This window comes from Schistocerca gregaria, chromosome 1, assembly GCF_023897955.1.
Source record: "Schistocerca gregaria isolate iqSchGreg1 chromosome 1, iqSchGreg1.2, whole genome shotgun sequence".
Classification (NCBI taxonomy): domain Eukaryota; kingdom Metazoa; phylum Arthropoda; class Insecta; order Orthoptera; family Acrididae; genus Schistocerca; species Schistocerca gregaria.
In genome coordinates, this window is record NC_064920.1 from 838,661,845 (window position 1) to 838,680,686 (window position 18,842).

Sequence of the window (18,842 nt, forward strand, 5' to 3'; positions counted from 1 at the left end):
GAGGTGACTGTTCAGATTGGACAACAAGATGATGGTGACATCCAAACAAGCAAGCAGTTGAAGAACTAAGAAAACTGAAACACAATTGAGAAGTCATTTACATAAAATCAGTCTGGTTCCCAAAATATTACATGATTTTTTTCAAACCAACTTTCCAGGCTATATGAAAAAAAAATTAATACTTTATTATGCTAGTGCTTGAAAATTAGACTTCTTAAAATTTTTTATCAATATTCTGAACATTTTAGAAGTCAACCACAGCAAAACTTCTATCATACCACATCTCAAAATTTGCAGTTCTGATTTTTTTTTTGAAGAAAAAAAAAAAGAAAGAAAAAAGGATGATATACTGGTACGACATACAGGTGCATACCATCACAAATCCAGCAGTGACTGCACTTAAACAAACATAAATTTTCATTAATTTATTTAGATAGTACATCTTAGTATAGTACTTTTCTATCCACAGTACATACTGTATTCTATACGGTATTTTTATCCTTTAGGAATAGTGGACACATTTTAAAAGCAGACATTTTGATTTTTCCCATAGATGTCTATTATTCAGAAGTTTTACTGTAGTTATAATAATAATAATAATAATAATAATAATAATAATAATAATAATAATAATAATAATGTACAGAACTTTTAACATTTGTTCATTTTTTTCTGCCCCAAAACATTTCTAGGGGTTTATTGGTAATTATACATACCCGAGGATTGATATGTTTTACAACAGGGAAAATATTAATAATGTCTTCTTCAAAAAATGTTAACCTGTTCTTATTATCAAAACTATATTCTCTCAACATAATTTGTATTCCTGTTTTTAAACAAAATGACCTGAAACAATTAAATTGCTATTAATTTTTTTAAACATTACAAAACACAAATATATAATTTTTAAACATTACAAAAACACAAATATATTTTGTGAACTCTGGATGTAATTTAGATCAATTTGTATGAACTACACAGGTGCACACCGAATATACTTATAACGACCACAAACATGTTATATACGTACCTAAGCAATGATATCTTTTGGAAAGAGAAATGTTCAACAGCTGTTTCAATAGAATCAGCTGGCAAGTCCCAGTCATAGTATGCTTTTAATTCACTCTTCAGTTGACTCCATAGAGACTTTGGAGTTAGATTAGCCCATTCATTATTGTCAGCATTCACAAGAGGATTAGAACGGCCCTTGCGTTTGTTTCGGCGCTTTGAGGTTTTTGTTTGTAGCTGCATGAACAATTGCAATCAATGAATCAGAAGAATGAAAATGATGAACTATTTTATGTAACCTTATTCTTTTTCTCATTAAACAAAATTTATTTTAATGCACTGTCTATTTTGCTTTTAATCATCAATGAAAAGAAAAGACCCTTCCTTATGACTGGTTATCATGCTCTAAGATTCCAGAGTATGAACCATGTCTTAGTTTTTCAACACAATGCACTAATATACCAACTTCTGCTTCTAAAAGTTATATAGAGACTATTTCAACAGGCAGTGTCTCACAAGCCAGCTGCAATACAAATATTTGCTTTTGTTACATCATGCTCTACTGTCTCAGTTTTTAAATAGTTAACTTTAAGGGGCAGAGGAGTTGCATTAAAAGTTTGTTTCAAGCTGAAAAAGAAAAGCTGCAGATGAAATCTGTCAAATGCTAAAATAGGCTTTTGAACAAAAACCCTACAACCCAACAATAAGATTGGAGTGTCAACCTTTGGGGAAATCTCCCAAGGATGAAAAATATTTGGATTGACTCATCACGCACAACTCCAGGAACGATCACAAAACTGTGAGTACTGCTCTGTAATGATAGAAAGCAGACCATCCACAGTGCTCATATCGTTCAGGCATATCATCATAAGCCAGCCGTGGTGGCCGAGCGGTTCTAGGCGCTTCAGTCCGGAACTGCACGACTTCTATGGTCGCAGGTTCAAATCCTGCCTCGGGCATAGATGTGTGTGTGTAGTCCTTAGGTTAGTTAGGTTTAAGTAGTTGTAAGTTCTAGGGAAATGACCACCTCAGATGTTAAGTCCCATAGTTCTCAGAGCCATTTGAACCATATCGTCATATTCCAGCATATCGGCTGGTTGTGAGACTAATGACAGTCAGCGAAATTATTGGATTCAAATGTTCATTGTGCTACAGTTCACAATTATAATCTTGAACTAAAGAGAAGACACCACCAATTCCTTTTCAAAAAGTTCAGAGTCATCAACACAATGCTGACACACAACTTCATTGGATTTATTGAATACAAACCTGAGCAGGCTTTTCGGTGGTGACACTGGGGATAAGTATGTTGTGTACAGTTTATGATTTTTACTACTTTATGGCACTCTGATCAACACTTTACAAAGAAGTGTGTGCAATTTGTCAAGCATCTGTGTGTCCAAGCCTATACGTATATGCAGTGGGGGGGGGGGGGGGGGGGAGGTAGACCCAGCAAGTATTCTGCACATCATCCAGACCATGGCAATGCTTCAGAGGTTTTGTGTACAAGACAGTTTCTAGAAAAAAGCCAGCTTTACATTTACACACAACTGAGCTTAACTTTGCTTAGATCCGCCATTTCACAAAATCAAATTGTCTGACACATCAGAAGTTCTGCTGCAGTCTGTACATGGACACATAACATGGTTGCCTGATTGTAGATTGTATTTTATTGGTCCTGTTGTCTACATAGCAGCTTATGCATAAGACATTGGACAAGTCAAGTTATAAATATACAGGTTGAAAGTAATTTCAAGGCATACATATTTAAGCTTACAATAATACACTTTACACGTAAGTAAGTATTTATATAACACATTTCATAAATTTAAATATTCTTCAATGGAGTAAAAGCAGTGATGCTGTAAATATGACTTTAGAAATTTTCCAAATGTATTGACCTCAGTGATAGCTTTTACGTTTTCAGGTAGTTTGTTATAAAGCTTAACTCCCATGTGAAAAGTACCTTTTTGGCACAGTGCTGTGCTAATTTAAGTCATATGTAAGTTTCTGTTTTGTCTGGTAAAGTGCTCATGTATATCACAGTTTTTTTGTAGTCTCCAGTCATTGCCTATTACATTTAATTTAAAGAACAAAAGGGTTTCCATAATGTATACACATGGTAATGAGGGAATACCAGATTTCTTAAACAGGGGTTTACAAGAGTCTCTAGGCTTGAACCCAAACAAGATTCTAATGGCCCTTTTTTGTAGTTTAAAAGTGCTATTAGCTGTTTTAGAGTTTCCCCAGAAGGTGATCGCATATCTAAGACGAGAATGAAAGTACGCATGATATGCATTCAATACTGTTTTCTCACTACAGCATGATTTTAATGAACAAAGAAGATAACATGTTTTGCTCAGTTCAGCATTGAGATATTCAATATGCTTATTCCACCTGATGTTACTCTGCAGCCAAAGTCCTAAGAATTTGGTTTCAGTACTGTTAGCAACTGGCTCATCATTGATAGAGACTGATGGGATAAACATGTCCTTGTTAGGAACATTGTGGAATTTTAGAGAAACGGTTTTCTTACTGTTTATTACAAGCTGATTACCCTGTGCCCAGCTACTAAGTTGTTTTGTGACCATGTTTACTGTCTGCTGTAACTGTTCATTGTCACCTCCTTTTAGTAGAATCGTGGTGTCATCTGCAAATATGATTGTTTTGTGTGCATCAATATTTAAGCTTAGATCATTTATGTACAGAAGAAACACAAGGGGTCCGAATACGGATCCTTGGGGTACACCACATTTTATTTGTTTATAGTCAGATAAGTGATTAGATACAGTTTTTAGTTCAATATTTGTGTGCTTGACGCATACTGCCTGCATACGATTTGTCAGGAAGGAACTGGTCCACTTGTTGGACAGACCTCGAATACCATATCTTTCTAGCTTTGATATCAGAATTTTATGGTCCACCATGTCAAAAGCTTTTGACAAGTCAATAAAGACTCCTATTGTTTCCTGTTTTTTGTCCATCAGGTTTAGGATGGAATTGATGCACTCATAGATAGCAGTTGTTGTTGACCTCTTATTCTGAATCCATGTTGTTCATTACATAGGATGCTGTATTTATTAATAAATTTCATAAGTTTCTCATACATCACATTTTCCAGTACTTTAGAGATGCAGGAGGCAATTGTGATGGGTCTTTATCCCCTTTTTTATATACAGGAATAACTTTTGATGTTTTCAACACATCAGGGGAAGTGCCTGCCTGAAGTGAGCAGTTGCATAAATGTGTGAGTACTTCAATCAGGTTTTATGCACTCTTCTTTAACATTGTTGCAGGTATACCATCAATACCTGCCGATTTGGAATTTTTAGTCCTTTTATTGCTTTAGCTACTTCATCTTGTGAAACAGAACTGATGTACATTAATCCTCTACATGCACTTATTTTATATTTATTTGCCTGGGTGCTCTTTAATTTTGATTGTAACATATTTTCAGGTACACCTGTGAAAAAGTTGTTAAATGTGTTGGCTACTTCTAAGGGGTTTGTTACTTTTTTATTTTTATGTGATAGTGTTATATTTTTCCAAAGTTAGTTGTATTCTCCACATTCTTTTTTTATAACACTCCACATAGCCTTTGATTTATTAGCTGAATTATAAATGATTTCATCATTATGCATTATTTTTGCTGCTTTATTACGTTTCTTAATATTTTGGAGTATTTTTTATAGTATGCGCGTACTACAGGTGAGGAATTTTTTGAGTTACATATTTAATGAAGTAGTCTTTTCTTCTAGCAAAAAAAACTATTCCCTTTGTGATCCAGCTGTTTGTTCTAGAGTTTCCCCGTATGGTTAATGTTTTCAGTGGGAATGCAAGTTCAAAGAAATGGGTTAATGTATCAATGAAAGTGTTGATTTTTTCATTTATATCGTTCATTTTGTACACTCTTAGCCATTTTCTTTCTGCAATAAGTTGTTGAAGTAGTTCACATTATGCTGATTATAACTTCGATTGCTGTTCTGAAAGACATGTTGTTAATAATACTGCCTTGTACTTTTATGCTTAATATTTGAGCAAGATGATTACTAAAACCTGTATTGAAAATTCTTAGTGAGGTGTTGTGTAAACTCTTCTTGACTAGCAACTGATCAAGAGCTGTTTGGCAAGTTTCTGATACTCGGGTAGCTGCTTTTACTTCAGCCTTTAAATTGTTCGACGTTGCAAGGTTCAGAATGGTCTCTCTATTTCCATTATTCGTGAGGAAGTGAATATTGAAGTCACCACAGATTATCAATTCACAATCCATTTTGTTTACTTTATTTAGCAGTGACTCCATTTTGTTTAAGAAAAGTTCAAAATTCCCGGATGGTGATCGGTAAACTGTAGCAATAACCAGGTTGAACTCAGTAATTTTTATAGCTGCAATTTCATAATCCTTTTCGACATTTGCCCTAGTTAAGTCAGGTAGTGTAATAAAATCTACATTATCCTTTGTCTAAATTGCTACCCCACCCTGCTTGCTGTGTTTCCTGCAGTAGTAAGTAGTCAAGACAATTTTTTTTTATTTTCGTATTCTGGATTAATTCTGGGTTAAGCCAGTGCTCAGAAATGCATAACACTGAGATGATATTAAGTTCGTGTGTTAATAGAACGTTAATTTCATCGATCTTATTACACAGGGATTGCTCATTATGGTGATAAATTTTTAGTTTGGGCGTATTCACAATTTGGTAATTGGGAATCATATTTACAGCATCACATACCTCTAGTTTAAATTAGGAACGTCAGCAGTGTTGTATTTTCGTTCTTCTTTCTTGTTTATTTTGTTTTCCTCGCTTTTGGAAGGATGTTCAGGAAGCTGATAAATTGTTCTATCCCTTACAAGTCTTTCTTTAATTATTTCACTAACACGAACACAAACAATCTTTTCCCTTCATAGTTCAAATGCATTCCATGCTTCGTGTGCAGATTTCGATGCAGCTTGCTTATATCCAGTACATTGCACTTACTGTGTTGAGAACACAGTTTCCTTATTTTAATGTTTGTTTTCCGAAGTTCTTTGTTTACACATGAACTGTAAATCAGATCATGCCTATGAGGAAGTGTGGCAACTACTGTGTTTCTGCATTTATTAGCTTGTAAAAAATTCTGTAGCGTTTTCACGCAAACCTCTGCTTCATTTTTTTGCCACATCGTTTGAACCCATTATACAGACGATAAAGTCATTTTCTTGCATTAATTTCGTCTGAGAGTTAATGTCTATAACATTTTTACATCCCGCTCCCGGTTTCACTACACTAGTCACTGCTATGTCGCGATTTTTCTCTCTGAGCATGCTGGATAGATTCCTGCCATGACTGTGTTAGTAACAGTACATTACTCTTTTTCCCTGATGACCTGTGTTTGTTGTTGACAATATGTGAAAAAAACGCTATTCATTTTCAGTTCACTGACTTTTTCAAGTTCACGATCATTTGGAGAGTCGTTATCACAGTCACTTGTTTGCAAAACATGATATTTGTTTTTTTTTCCGAAAATGTGACAGTTTTAGCAAACCTTGTTGCTCTTTTTTTGTAGTTGGAACACTATTTTTGTACGGCACTTTTACCCACTCGGACGATATATTACTTTTGTCTTGCATAACTTCACTTAGTGTTGGCTTCGATCGCAGATCCCGATTTTTTCTTTCTTCAGTGAGTCAATATCGCTTCTTAAGGAACTGACTATGAATTTTAAGCTAGCAATTCATTCTTTTAGCATTGTTATTTCGGTGTTACAATTCTTACAAACTCCCTTTTTAACAGCATAACTATAACTATTTCTCAAGTTAGATTCCCACACTTCTACACTCGCGGCCATCTTGAATCAATTTGTAACGACATGCAGAATTAATTTGCATTTTTCATGGCAGTTAATGGAAGTCTGAAAAGATGGTAGCGATTAGGTGCAAAAAGTAACTCAAGTACATCATTCCTGCAATTTGTCTATACAATCTGTCTAAACTAAATTCACTTCTGAATGCAGGAGACAGAACTTTTAGAGGAAATAGGACATTAACTGGCTCCCAGTTTGATCCAAATGGTAACTAGAATATGGCAGATATCTACTTCACTTTAAGTTCACAATGTAATGGTTGAAAATTACACATATAGTACAATCAAACATTCATTTGCCCATTTTGTGCTCATTTTTACTCATCAATTTTTTCAGAGTTCATGGTATAGCGAACTATGATAGAGAAATATTGATATAACAAAGACCTCTGGAATTATTGTATTAGAAACAGACATTCTATAATTGCTAAATATTACACATTTCTAAATGCTCGGACAGGTAAAGTATTATGAAATGAAACTGACTGAAAGGCACTTTCAGATGTAGTGATGTGTGTGGCTTTCTTGAACTTGGAGGCTTATGAACTATTGCAAAATATATTCCATAGCCATGAATGTGTGTTCAGTTAAAGCTGGCAGGAAATACATTGAACAGAATGTTGTAGATATTAATGTTAAAATATCTTAAGTAAGAAATTGCATAGTTAATGCAATAAGAATATTTTAATGTATTCCATGCATCTGCATTGAATTAATCTTAAGACAGTGTAAACACCTGATGAATTAAATTAAAATTATCTGTCAGCTTGACTAGTGATTTAAGAAAGATTGAGTGCAACTTCTAGCATTAATTCAAATGGGAAAAATAATTCAACACAAGAGAACACACTTAGATCAACTAGTGTTACTACTTGCTGTTACCAAGAACATTAAAATCATTAGTGGTGATACTGAAGTATTCCTATGAGATAAAATGACCACATTGTACTTTGACTGATTTTTTTATTTACTGCACACATTTTAATTTTCTTCTTTTTACAAAAATTAGGATATAGTATTACCTCATCAGCGGCTTGCTGTGGATGAGGTACTTGACAGGCAGACAAGAAACAATTAAGGAAATGACTTATTGCTGCAGACAGGTTCATCAGCTCTGTACTCTGCAACAAACAAGAAGACAAATGAATTTTTTTTTTTAACATATAATGTTTACTCTTTATGTTATGATTTACCAACATTTTATAAAATCATTACTTTCATGGAACAGTCTGAAAATTATGTACCTGCATGTAAGTCGTGAAGACATGTTTTGCTGCCCTGGTCACTAGCTCTGAGGCAGCTATATTATATAAATACTCCAGCTGCTTCACTTTTGCCAGCATAGTTGCAATTTTTCCTAAATACCTAATGTTGATACCTCGATTATGGATCATTTCAGAAAGGGTAGTTCCATCCAGTGGGGCTGTTGAATGATCAAGACAATCACGAATCTGCAAGGAGAGTAAAAGTTTTATATTTCAGAAAGTGTCTGCAAATTAAGCAAGAAAAAATTTCACTAATTATTCATAATACATTTGACCACCTCATTGTAACAGCACAATTTTCCCAAGAAATCTGCTCGGACATGGGATATACAATTCTTAGATTACCTTGTAGCTACCCCTAAATGACAAGTAGTTCTCTTAACAAATGGCCCTACCATACCGATTCCTCCATATTTGTACAATTACAGCAAGTGCTGTAGCCCTGATGACATCAACACTGAGAAGTTCTACTTACTAGTTAAAACTAAGTGTTGCATGAAACATTTCTTGAAAATAATAAAAAACCACAGGGGTATAATCTAAATAATCATGTTCATGAAAATTTGTAATGTTAGACTATGACAAAAGGAGTCTCAAACTCCCTGCCATTTAGTATGGTGAAGTGCATATTATGGGACTAAAACATGAGCTGTGCGTCATCTGGTACATGCTACGCAAATCCAGTCAAGCACCTCTAAAAATTACATCTATAATTCTGGAACTTTACAATATATTTGTTCTTATCACAGCTCACAGGACATCTATGTATCACTTTGAGGTGTTGGTAATGAATTGCTGATGTGGAATGTTGACACATTTCTGATAGTTATATTACAAAAACCCAGAAAAAATGTTGACAAAATAACATGCAAAGTTTTATCAAAGCAAGGCTGACATCTCCTTTTTATCAGACTGAAGGCAGCACTTTACATTCATCCCACATTATATCATGTTAAGAATAATTGATGAAATATATAACGAGATAAAAGAAATTATTCAGGTAGTGAAGGGAGACGAAAATTTAATAGCCATGGGTCACTGGAATTTGAGAGTAGGAAAAGGGAGAGAAGGAAACATAGTAGGTGAAGATGGATTGGGGGTAAGAAATGAAAGAGGAAGCCGTCTGGTAGAATTTTGTACAGAGTGTAAGTTAATCATAGCTAACACTTGGTTCAAGAATCAAAGAAGAAGGTTGTATACATGGAAGAACCCTGGAGATAATGACACGTTTCAGATAGATTATATAATGGTATGACACAGATTTAGCAACCAGGTTTTAAATTGTAAGACATTTCCAGGGGCAGATGTGGACTCCGCCCACAATCTATTGGTTATGAACTGTAGATCAAAACTGAGGAAACTGCAAAAAGGTGGGGATTTAAGGAGATGGGACCTGGATAAACTGACTAAACCAGAGGTTGTACAGAGTTTCAGGGAGAACAGAAGGGAACAATTGACAGGAATGGGAGAAAGAAACACAGTAGAAAAAGAATGGGTAGCTCTGAGGGACAAAGTAGTGAAGGGAGCAGAGGATCAATTATGTAAAAAGACAAGGGCTAGTAGAAATCCTTGGGTAACATAAGAAATATTGAATTTAATTGATGAAAGGAGAAAATTAAAAACTCAGTAAATGAAGCAGGCAAAAGAGAATACAAACGTCTCAAAAATGAGATCGACAGGAAGTGCAAAATGGCTAAGCAGGGATGGCTAGAGGACGAACGTAAGGATGGAAAGGCTTATCTCACTAGAGGTAAGATAGATACTGCCTACAGGAAAATTAAAGAGACCTTTGGAGAAAAGAGAACCACATACAAGGGCGATGTACTTTAGGACAATATTATGGAAATGGAAGAGGATGTAGATGAAAATGAAATGGGAGAAATGATACTGCGTGAGAGTTTGACAGAGCAATGGAAGACTTGAGTCAAAACAAGGCCCCAGGAGTAGACAACATTCCATTAGAACTACTGACGGCCTTGGGAGAGCCAGTCCTGACAAAACTCTACCATCTGGTGAAGCAAGATGTATGAGACAGGCGAAATACCCTCAGCCTTCAAGAAGAATATAATAATTACAATCCCAAAGAAAGCAGGTGTTGACAGATGTGAAAATTACCGAACTATCAGTTTAATAAGTCACAGCTGCAAAATACTAACGCCAATTCTTTACAGACGAATGGAAAAACTGGTATAAGCCGACCTCGGTGAAGATCAGTTTGGATTCCACAAAAATGTTGGAACATGTGGGGCAATAATGACCCTAGGCCTTATCTTAGAGGATAATGGAATGTAGTCAAATTAAGTCGGGTGATGCTGAGGGAATTAGATTAGGAAATGACAGGCTTAAAGTAGTAAAGGTGTTTTGCTATTTGGGGAGCAAAATAACTGATGATGGCCGAAGTAGAGAGGATATAAAATGTTGATTGGCAATGGCAAGGTAAATGTTTCTGAAGAAGTGAAATTTGTTAACATCAAGTATAGATTTAAGTGTCAGGAAGTCGTTTCTGAAAGTATTTGTATGGAGTGTAGCCATGTATGGAAGTGAAACATGGACGATAAATAGTTTGGACAAGAAAGAGAATAGAAGCTTTTGAAATGTGGTGCTACAGAAGAATGCTGAAGATTAGATGGGTAGATCACATAACTAATGAGGAGGTATTGAATAGAACTGGAGAGAAGAGGAGTTTGTGGCACAACTTGACAAGAAGGAGGGCCGGTTGGTAGGACATGTTCGGAGACATCAAGGGATCACAAATTTAGCATTGGAGGGCAGGGTGGAGGATAAAAATTGTAAAGGGAGACCAAGAGATGAATACAGTAAGCAGCTTCAGAATGATGTAGGTTGCAGTATGTACTGAGAGATGAAGAAGCTTGCACAGGACAGAGTAGCATGGAGAGCTGCATCAAACCAGTCTCAGGACTGAAGACGACAACAACAAAAATTAATTTGACGCAAGACTCAAAATAAATATCTTAGGAAGTAAACTTTGAAGATACATATCACTTCCACAATAACACACTTTTTATAAAAAAAAGTTTAAAAACTGAAATTGGGATTTTAAGGATATCTGTGCAAGAATGGCTCCAGTTTTTAGTAATCTGTGTTTAAATACATGCTGTGATCTGTAATTTGTTAAATGAGAAGCTTACTGTGCTACAAGAGGCAAATGGCATGAATGATTAAACTTTCCATCTTGTGTCTAGTCACATATAAACGGAGGGAAGGAAGAAGAGCATTTAACATCCTTCAACAACGAATTCATCGAAGAGATTGCGTAGAAGCTAGGATTCACAAGGATAAGGAAGAGTATCAGCTGTTGTCTTGCTGAAGAAACCATTCTGGCATTTGCGGAAACTGATTTAAGAACGTCTGGAAACTTAAACCTCATAATTTGAATCCTGCCCTCCTGGAAGCGAGTCCACTTGTTCAGTGGTTCTACACAATCTGTCCCAGTGATGCAGACAACTGTGATAGGAACATTTCACGATAATTTGACACAGCCATTATATGTATACTCACAAGTGTCGGTATCTGTACAGTAAGGAGGAACTCGCAAGCATCCTTGACTAGCTGACGCTCCTTTTTAAGCCTTTCCCCATCTGGATCAATGTGCTGAACTCCAGGAGAATAGACATCAGGGTTGAAGCGGATATCAAACTCCGTTTCCTTTAGAGACCCAACAGCAAGTGCTGCCTTCCGAACTATCTCCTTTGTGCTCTCCTCCACTACAAAAAAGCAGAATTTTCATTGATTGTTATAATTTAGAAATAACATTACTACGTAACAACTGTTATTAAAAAAAATTGTAATTAGATGGCAACAGTAGGAAAAAATTAACATATATTGTGCAACAATTACCTTTGCTTGTTTTAGTTGGTATAACTTCCTTATTTGTAAAACAGTACCAAGCCAGAGAAGCAACTACTGCTAAGGACAATTGCCATGAGAAATAGCCTTTGACACAATTCAAATACCATAAAATTTCATAATCTCTTTGCATTAATAACGGTTTTTCATTTAATGACATTCACTATAAGCATTTATTGTTTAGTGCAAGTATGGTTTTTAGTAACATATTACAGATTTTTTATATATTTATTGTTAACAGAAGCAGAAACAAAAACTTAAAAAAGTGACATGAAACCAATTTTCCTTATTTTAAGGTATGTAGTAGTTATCTTTGAAAATTATTAGTGACACCAATTTATTGCATATAATTAGAATGCTAGATTACATGCATTTTTAAATGTTTATAAACACACACATCAAAAAATTTAATTACATAATTTCATATAGTGGACTGTTGAGTAAGTATAACTGAATAATAATGTGTGATAAACAAAAAAATGATCTTTATCTCTTATTCACGTATTACTTAAATTATGCAATTAACTGTTCACAATTTAATTTTTATTTTAGTATATTTTTGTGTGATGTGGGCTGCTGACTATACAGATAAATGTTGTACAACAAACCTCAATATCCATTTTCAAATACAGGTCAGATCTAGGAAATCCAGTTTGGTAGTTAATTTTCATCTCCAGAAATGTGTGTATGTGAGAGGAAAAAGTGGCACTGTCATTTTGTTCTGTATTAAACTGAAGGTCACAAGAAAGCTACTTCATTAAAGCCTTTCTGGTAGAGCATTGTGGCATTCAAAGAAACACCCAGATTTTAAGCAGCCTTACTTATTGTTTTTAATACCAGTGTATTTAATACTTGCCATGCAAACCATCCCCCTAATTTTTTTTTAAATTTATTTCATATATGTCTATGCTGGCTCATTTCTTGCTATATATTAACACAGCAGCTGTATATCTTTGAACACTATGAATATAAAAGTATAAATAGGATGATATGTCAGCTGTAACCCCCCCCCCCCATCTCCCTCTCCCTCTACCCCTCCATACCTCCATCCCTCTCCCTCTATCCCTTCACATCCCTTTCCCTCTCAAGCTGAAGGACTTTTCAGTTTACAAGTCTTACTGAAAATATGAATCATTTTCTCCACCATGCTTTTGACTACCTCTCCTCATGCCCTGAAATGAGGAATGTCTTACACAATATCCTTCTCACCCCACCCACAGTGATATTCTGTCTCCTACCGAACCTACACAATATCCTTGTCTATCCCTACACAGCCCTGCTCCCAACCCCTTGCCTCATGGTTCATATCCCTGTAATAGACCCTCCCACTACATCTTACTTTAGTCCAGTCAGAAGCATCATCTATCCCATCGAAGACAGAGCTACCTATGAAATCAGTCACGTGATCTACAAGCTAAGCTGCCTTCACTGTGCTGCGTTCTATGTGGGCATAACAAAGAACAAGCAGTCAGTCTGCATGAATGGCCACTGGCAAACTGGACCACCCCATTGCTGAACAATCTGCCCAACATGACGTCCTTCAATTCAGTCACTGCTTCACAGCCTGTGCCATCTGGATCCTTCCCACCAACACCAGCTTTTCTGAACTGCACAGATGGGAACCCTCCTTGCAATATATGGTACAGTCCCACAACCCTCCTGGCCTCAACCTCCTTTAACCATTGTCCTTGCCCATCTAGTGTTCCCTGTTCCCATTCTAACACTACATAGCCCTTTTTTCCACCATCACACCGACAGTCTTTTTACTTCTCTCCTTTTCACTACACCCCCCACCCTGTGCCCTTCGTCTAACCTCTTGACTGCACTTAGTTGCCCTACCCTCTTTCCACCACATTCCTGTATGCTCCCACAAGCAGCACTTCAGTGTCCTCCAACACTACCCTGTTATCTCTCCCCCTCCCCACCACACGGTTCTCGTGTGTGTGTGTGTGTGTGTGTGTGTGTGTGTGTGTGTGTGTGTGTGTGTGTGTGCGCACGCACCATACATATAATTCCAAAGAAGGCATTGTTAGCCAAAAGCTCACTTTCTCACATTCTTTTTGTTGTACCTGCCCATGACTTAGCATCACCACTATGTAGTGAGTAGCAACCATCCTCTGCATAATATTGTTGAAAAAAAAAAAAATAATAATAATAATAATTAAGCCATTTGACTCCCACATTACACCAGAGCAGTATACTGAACTAGAATCCATTTCATTTACTTTTACTTCATCTACCCACCTGTAGCACATGTAAACAAAAACAGTACAAAAATTTGTCATTTATAAGTACAGTGTGAGCTTACATTCTTGTTTCTCTCCATTTGAGATAGAATCAGTAATACTCTCAACTATTTTCTTTGCTTCATCAGCTTCCATTTGATTCTCGGTTGAAGCCACTACATCAGTTTCTGGACTTTTCCTCGTACTTTCGGTTTTTGATTTGTCTACTGAGTCTTTCTCCTGCACAAGAAAATCTTTATGTGAACACTAATCTTACATAGCTTTGAGCATGATATTTAAACATAAACAAACACATTTAAATTAAAAAGCTATTGAATGAAAGTATATAAACATATTTAAAAATCCTGTTATGTACTCTAAAAATACCTAAATCTCGTCACATGCTAAAGCCATGAAAAAAGTGGTAGTTCTGGGCACTGTCTTAACTGCGGTTATGGGCAGATGCATGTAAGGTACATAATATTATTTTATCTACTCTCAATGTATTTCATCATTAATCAGAAGTGCAGATGACATGATTTAATCATGAATATTCATCAAGTGGTTAAGTGCAAAGAGCCTGCAAAATAGCCATCTGAATACTTGGCTATGTTAACATTCTAGCTGTTGAGAATGTGCTAGTCATAGAATAGTGAGGTGTTGTTTTGACTCCCACACACAAAAAAGTCACTAATATTATTAAATTTGTTTTATTCATCATTGTTGTTGTCTTCAGTCCAGAAGACTGGTTTGATGCAGCTCCCCACACTACTATATCCTGTGAAAGATTCTTTATCTCTAAGTTGCTTAGAGTATTCATCTCTTGGTCTCCCTCTGCGATTTTTACTCCTCACACTTCTCTCTAGTAGTAAATCGATGATCTCTTTATGTCTCAGAATATGTGATACTGACCAATCCTTTGCTCCCCAGTTCTATTCAGTACTGCCTCATTAGTTATGTGACCTGTGCACCTAATTGTCAGCATTCTTCTGTAGCACCACATTTCAAAAGATTGTATTTTCTTTTTGTCTAAAATGTTTATCGCCAATGTTTCACTTCAAGACAGGGCTAAATTCCAACAAATATTTTCAGAAAAGGCTTCTTGATGCTTAAATCTATACTCAATGTCAACAAATTTCTCTTCTTCAGAAACTTTTTGTTGCCATTGCCAGTTTACATTTTATATCCCCTCTACTTATCCCTCATCAGTTGCTTGTCTCCCCCATTAACTTTTTTAATTTGGGTACATTCCACTATCCTTGTTTTGCTTATGTTGATGTTCATTCTTATATCATCCTTTCAAGACCCTGTCCCATTCAGTTCAATTGCTTTTCAAAATTCATTGTTCTTGTAGAGAATTACAATGTCATCAGCCAACATCAAGGGTTTCATTTCTTCTCTCTGGACTTTAATTCCTACTCCAAATTTTTATTTTGTTTCCTTTACTGCTTGTTCAATGTACAGACTGAGTTACATAGGGTAATAGGCTACAATCCTATTTCACTTCCTTCTTAGCCACTGCTTTCCTCTCATGCCTTTCAACTCTTATTACTGCTGTCTGGTTCCTATACAAGTTGTAAATAGCCTTTTGCTCCCTGTATTTTGTCCCCGATACCGTCAGAATTTCAAAGAGAGCACTCCAGTCAACATTGTCCAAAGCTTTCTCAAAGTATACAAATGCTATAAAGGTAGGTTTGCCTTTCCTTCATCTGTTTTCTAAGATAAGTGTTAGGGTCAGAATTGCCTCTCATGTTCCTACATTTCTACAGAACCCAAGTTGATCTTCCCCAAGGTTGGCTCCTCCCAGTTTCTCCATTCTTCTGTACAGAATGTGTGTTAGTATTTTGCAACCATGACTTATTAAACTAACAGTTCGGTAACAGTCACACCTTCCAGCACCTGCTTCCTTTGGAATTTGAATTATTGTATTCTGTTTGAAATCTGAGGTTATTATGCTTGGTTTTTTATTCTCTGTGGATGATTTTAGTTTTTTTGGAAAAAGGGACCAATGACCATCTCTGTCTGGTCCTTTTAACCCCTCCACAAACCAACCAACCTATTATGCTTGTTTCATACATTTTGCTCACCAGATGGAAGAGTTTTGTCATGGCTGGCTCTCCAAAGGCTATCAGTAGTTTTAACTGGAAATTATATACTCCCAGGGCCTTGTTTTGACTGGGTCTTTCATTGCTCTGTCAAGTTCTTCTTCCAGTGTCATATCTCCCACATCATCTTCATACATGTCCTGTTCCATTTCTATTATACTGCTCTAAAGTACATCTTTCTTGTATAGACACCTTATGTACTCTTTCCACCTCTCAGTTTTACCTTCTGTGCTTAGGACTGGTTTTCCATCTGTGCTTTTAAGATTGATACAGGTAGTTTTCTCCAAAAGCCTCTTTAATTTACATGTAGGCCGTATTTCTCTTTCACCTGTGATATATGCTTCTAAATACTAAAATTTGTTCTCTAGCTTTCCTGCTTAGCCATTTTGCACTTCATGTCAATCTTATTTTGACATTTGTCTTCCCTTTCACCTGCTTCACTTACTGCATTTTTATATTTTCTCCTTTCATCAGTTAAATTCAATATCTGTTGTGTTACTCAAGGATTTCTACTAGGCCTTGTCTTTTTACTCATTTGATCCAACACTGCCTTCACAACTTCATCTCTCAAAGATACTTGATCTTCCTTCTACTATATTCCTTTCCCTGCTCTTGTCAATTGTTCCCTAATACTCGCTCTGAAACACACTACAAACTCTGGTTGTTTCAGTTTATCCCCACCTCATCTCCTTAATATCCTACCTTTTTGCTGTTTCTTTAGTTTTACTCTACAGTACGTAGCCAATAAATTGTGATCCGAGTCCACATCTGCCCTTTGAAACGTCTTACAATTTAAAATCTGGTTCTAAAATCTGTCTTCCTATTATATAACCACTCTGAAATCCTCTGGTGTCTCCAAGTGTCTTCCATGTATACAACCTTCTTTCATGGTTCTTGAACTGTTAGCTATGATTAAATTACTCTCAGTGCAAAATTCTACCAGGTGGCTTTGTCTTTCATTCCTTTCCCCTACTTCAAATTCACCTACTATTTTTCCTTCTCTTCCTTTTCCTACTATTGACTTCTAGACCCCACCACAAATTTTCATCTCCCTCAACTATTTGAATAATTTCTTTTATCTTGTCATGCATTTCATCAATCTCTTCATCTGTGGAGCTAGTTCGCATATAAACTTGTACTACTGTTGTGGGTGTGGGTTTTGTGTCATGATTGTATGAAAAAATGATTCTTTTAATCCTTTATTTGCATATATAATTTTTATTCATTGTTCGGCAGTTGTACTTCTGAATGTCTTGTAAACTGCTATGTTTGTAGTGTAGTTTTCTTATTATTAGTACAAACTAGGCTCTTTTTGGACAACTTATTTCTTTAGGGGGCCTATTTTAACATTTGGCTTTAACTTAAAAGTTCTTCTTTTTCTGGGGTTGCTTTACTACTGTGCCTAAACATTTATCCACATTACAGAAGACAATTTGTGACAATCTTACACTAATCTTTGCATTGTATTTACAGATCAATTTGGTCACTCACACCGTCCCCATATTTTGTGCTGTTATAGAAACGGACAGTTGCCTTTTTCTTCTCTTCTAGTTTGCTTACTGCCACTTTTGAAAGCAAAGTGCTTAAGAAGAACAACATTCTTATTTTTCTTTCCTTAATATACAACAAAAATCAAGATACAGGCCCTGTTACCAATCACTAGTATTCATATCATCAAAAATCTCTCAATATTGTTTATTTTCCCCACTAAAGGCATTTAATTCTCCTGTAGCTTTTTAACTAGATCAAGAGCTGTAAAGAAACTGTTTGTAAGATCCGATACATCGATTATTTGTCTAGCTTTCATGTTGTAAACCAGCTGCCCCCCTCCCCTTTGTGTGCTGGAGTAACAGTTCAGGAGTGATGGCTATATTACCTCCAGGGTGATAAAAATTAATTTCCAACAAGCTTCTCACAAACTGTGTATCAGAGTCAACAGCTAGGGTTGTTTTTTTAACAAAATGAAGAAATTTGCAGAGATGATATTTCTCTCTCTTGGAACTGAGTCCTTGTTTAATTTAGCCCCCACCACCACCACCACCACCACCACCACCACCACCACCAACTGCATGACTGAATTCCATCTGCTTAAGTTTCTTTTGTGCCAATAACACCACAGACATACATGATGGTAAACCTTCTTTTCCCCAACTCTTGCATGGCACAGTCCAAGAAATGTTCTTTAGTTCTCAACTAGTTGACTTTGCCTCCCCCCCCCCCCCCCCCCCAAAAAAAATGACAAATATTGATTCATTGAGAGTTCTGAAAGCACTGAAAATAGAGCTGTTGACTCATTAGCAGAGCTAAATACTGAGCCATTCTCACACTTTCAGGATGTTCATAACGAATTTACTTACAGATGACAAAAATTGTGTCTTCAAAACTTCTCTTGCTGCTTAGCCCTAGAATTCTCTGTAAGGCTCAAGATTTCCTCATCAGAAAGTTTATGCTAGAAATGCATGACTGCGGAGTCCTCATCAAACAAAGAAAATGAGAACAGTGAGATGTGAAGCTAAATTTGCATGCTTCAAGTAA

The 18,842-nt window shown here is 36.1% G+C and overlaps 1 protein-coding gene across 3 annotated transcripts in view; it reads right to left on the bottom strand.

The window, feature by feature from the left end:
- LOC126272328 (clustered mitochondria protein homolog) overlaps nucleotides 1-18,842 on the bottom strand; it is a 352,199-nt gene that overhangs the window by 39,668 nt on the left and 293,689 nt on the right. For all 3 annotated transcript variants that reach the window (XM_049975113.1, XM_049975120.1, XM_049975130.1), the window contains exons 13-18: nucleotides 14,286-14,442; nucleotides 11,630-11,835; nucleotides 8,090-8,296; nucleotides 7,868-7,966; nucleotides 1,031-1,245; nucleotides 717-846 (exon numbers count right to left, since the gene is read on the bottom strand). In XM_049975113.1, coding sequence (XP_049831070.1) covers nucleotides 717-846; nucleotides 1,031-1,245; nucleotides 7,868-7,966; nucleotides 8,090-8,296; nucleotides 11,630-11,835; nucleotides 14,286-14,442 — 1,014 coding nt within the window. The remainder of the gene's footprint in view (nucleotides 1-716; nucleotides 847-1,030; nucleotides 1,246-7,867; nucleotides 7,967-8,089; nucleotides 8,297-11,629; nucleotides 11,836-14,285; nucleotides 14,443-18,842) is intronic.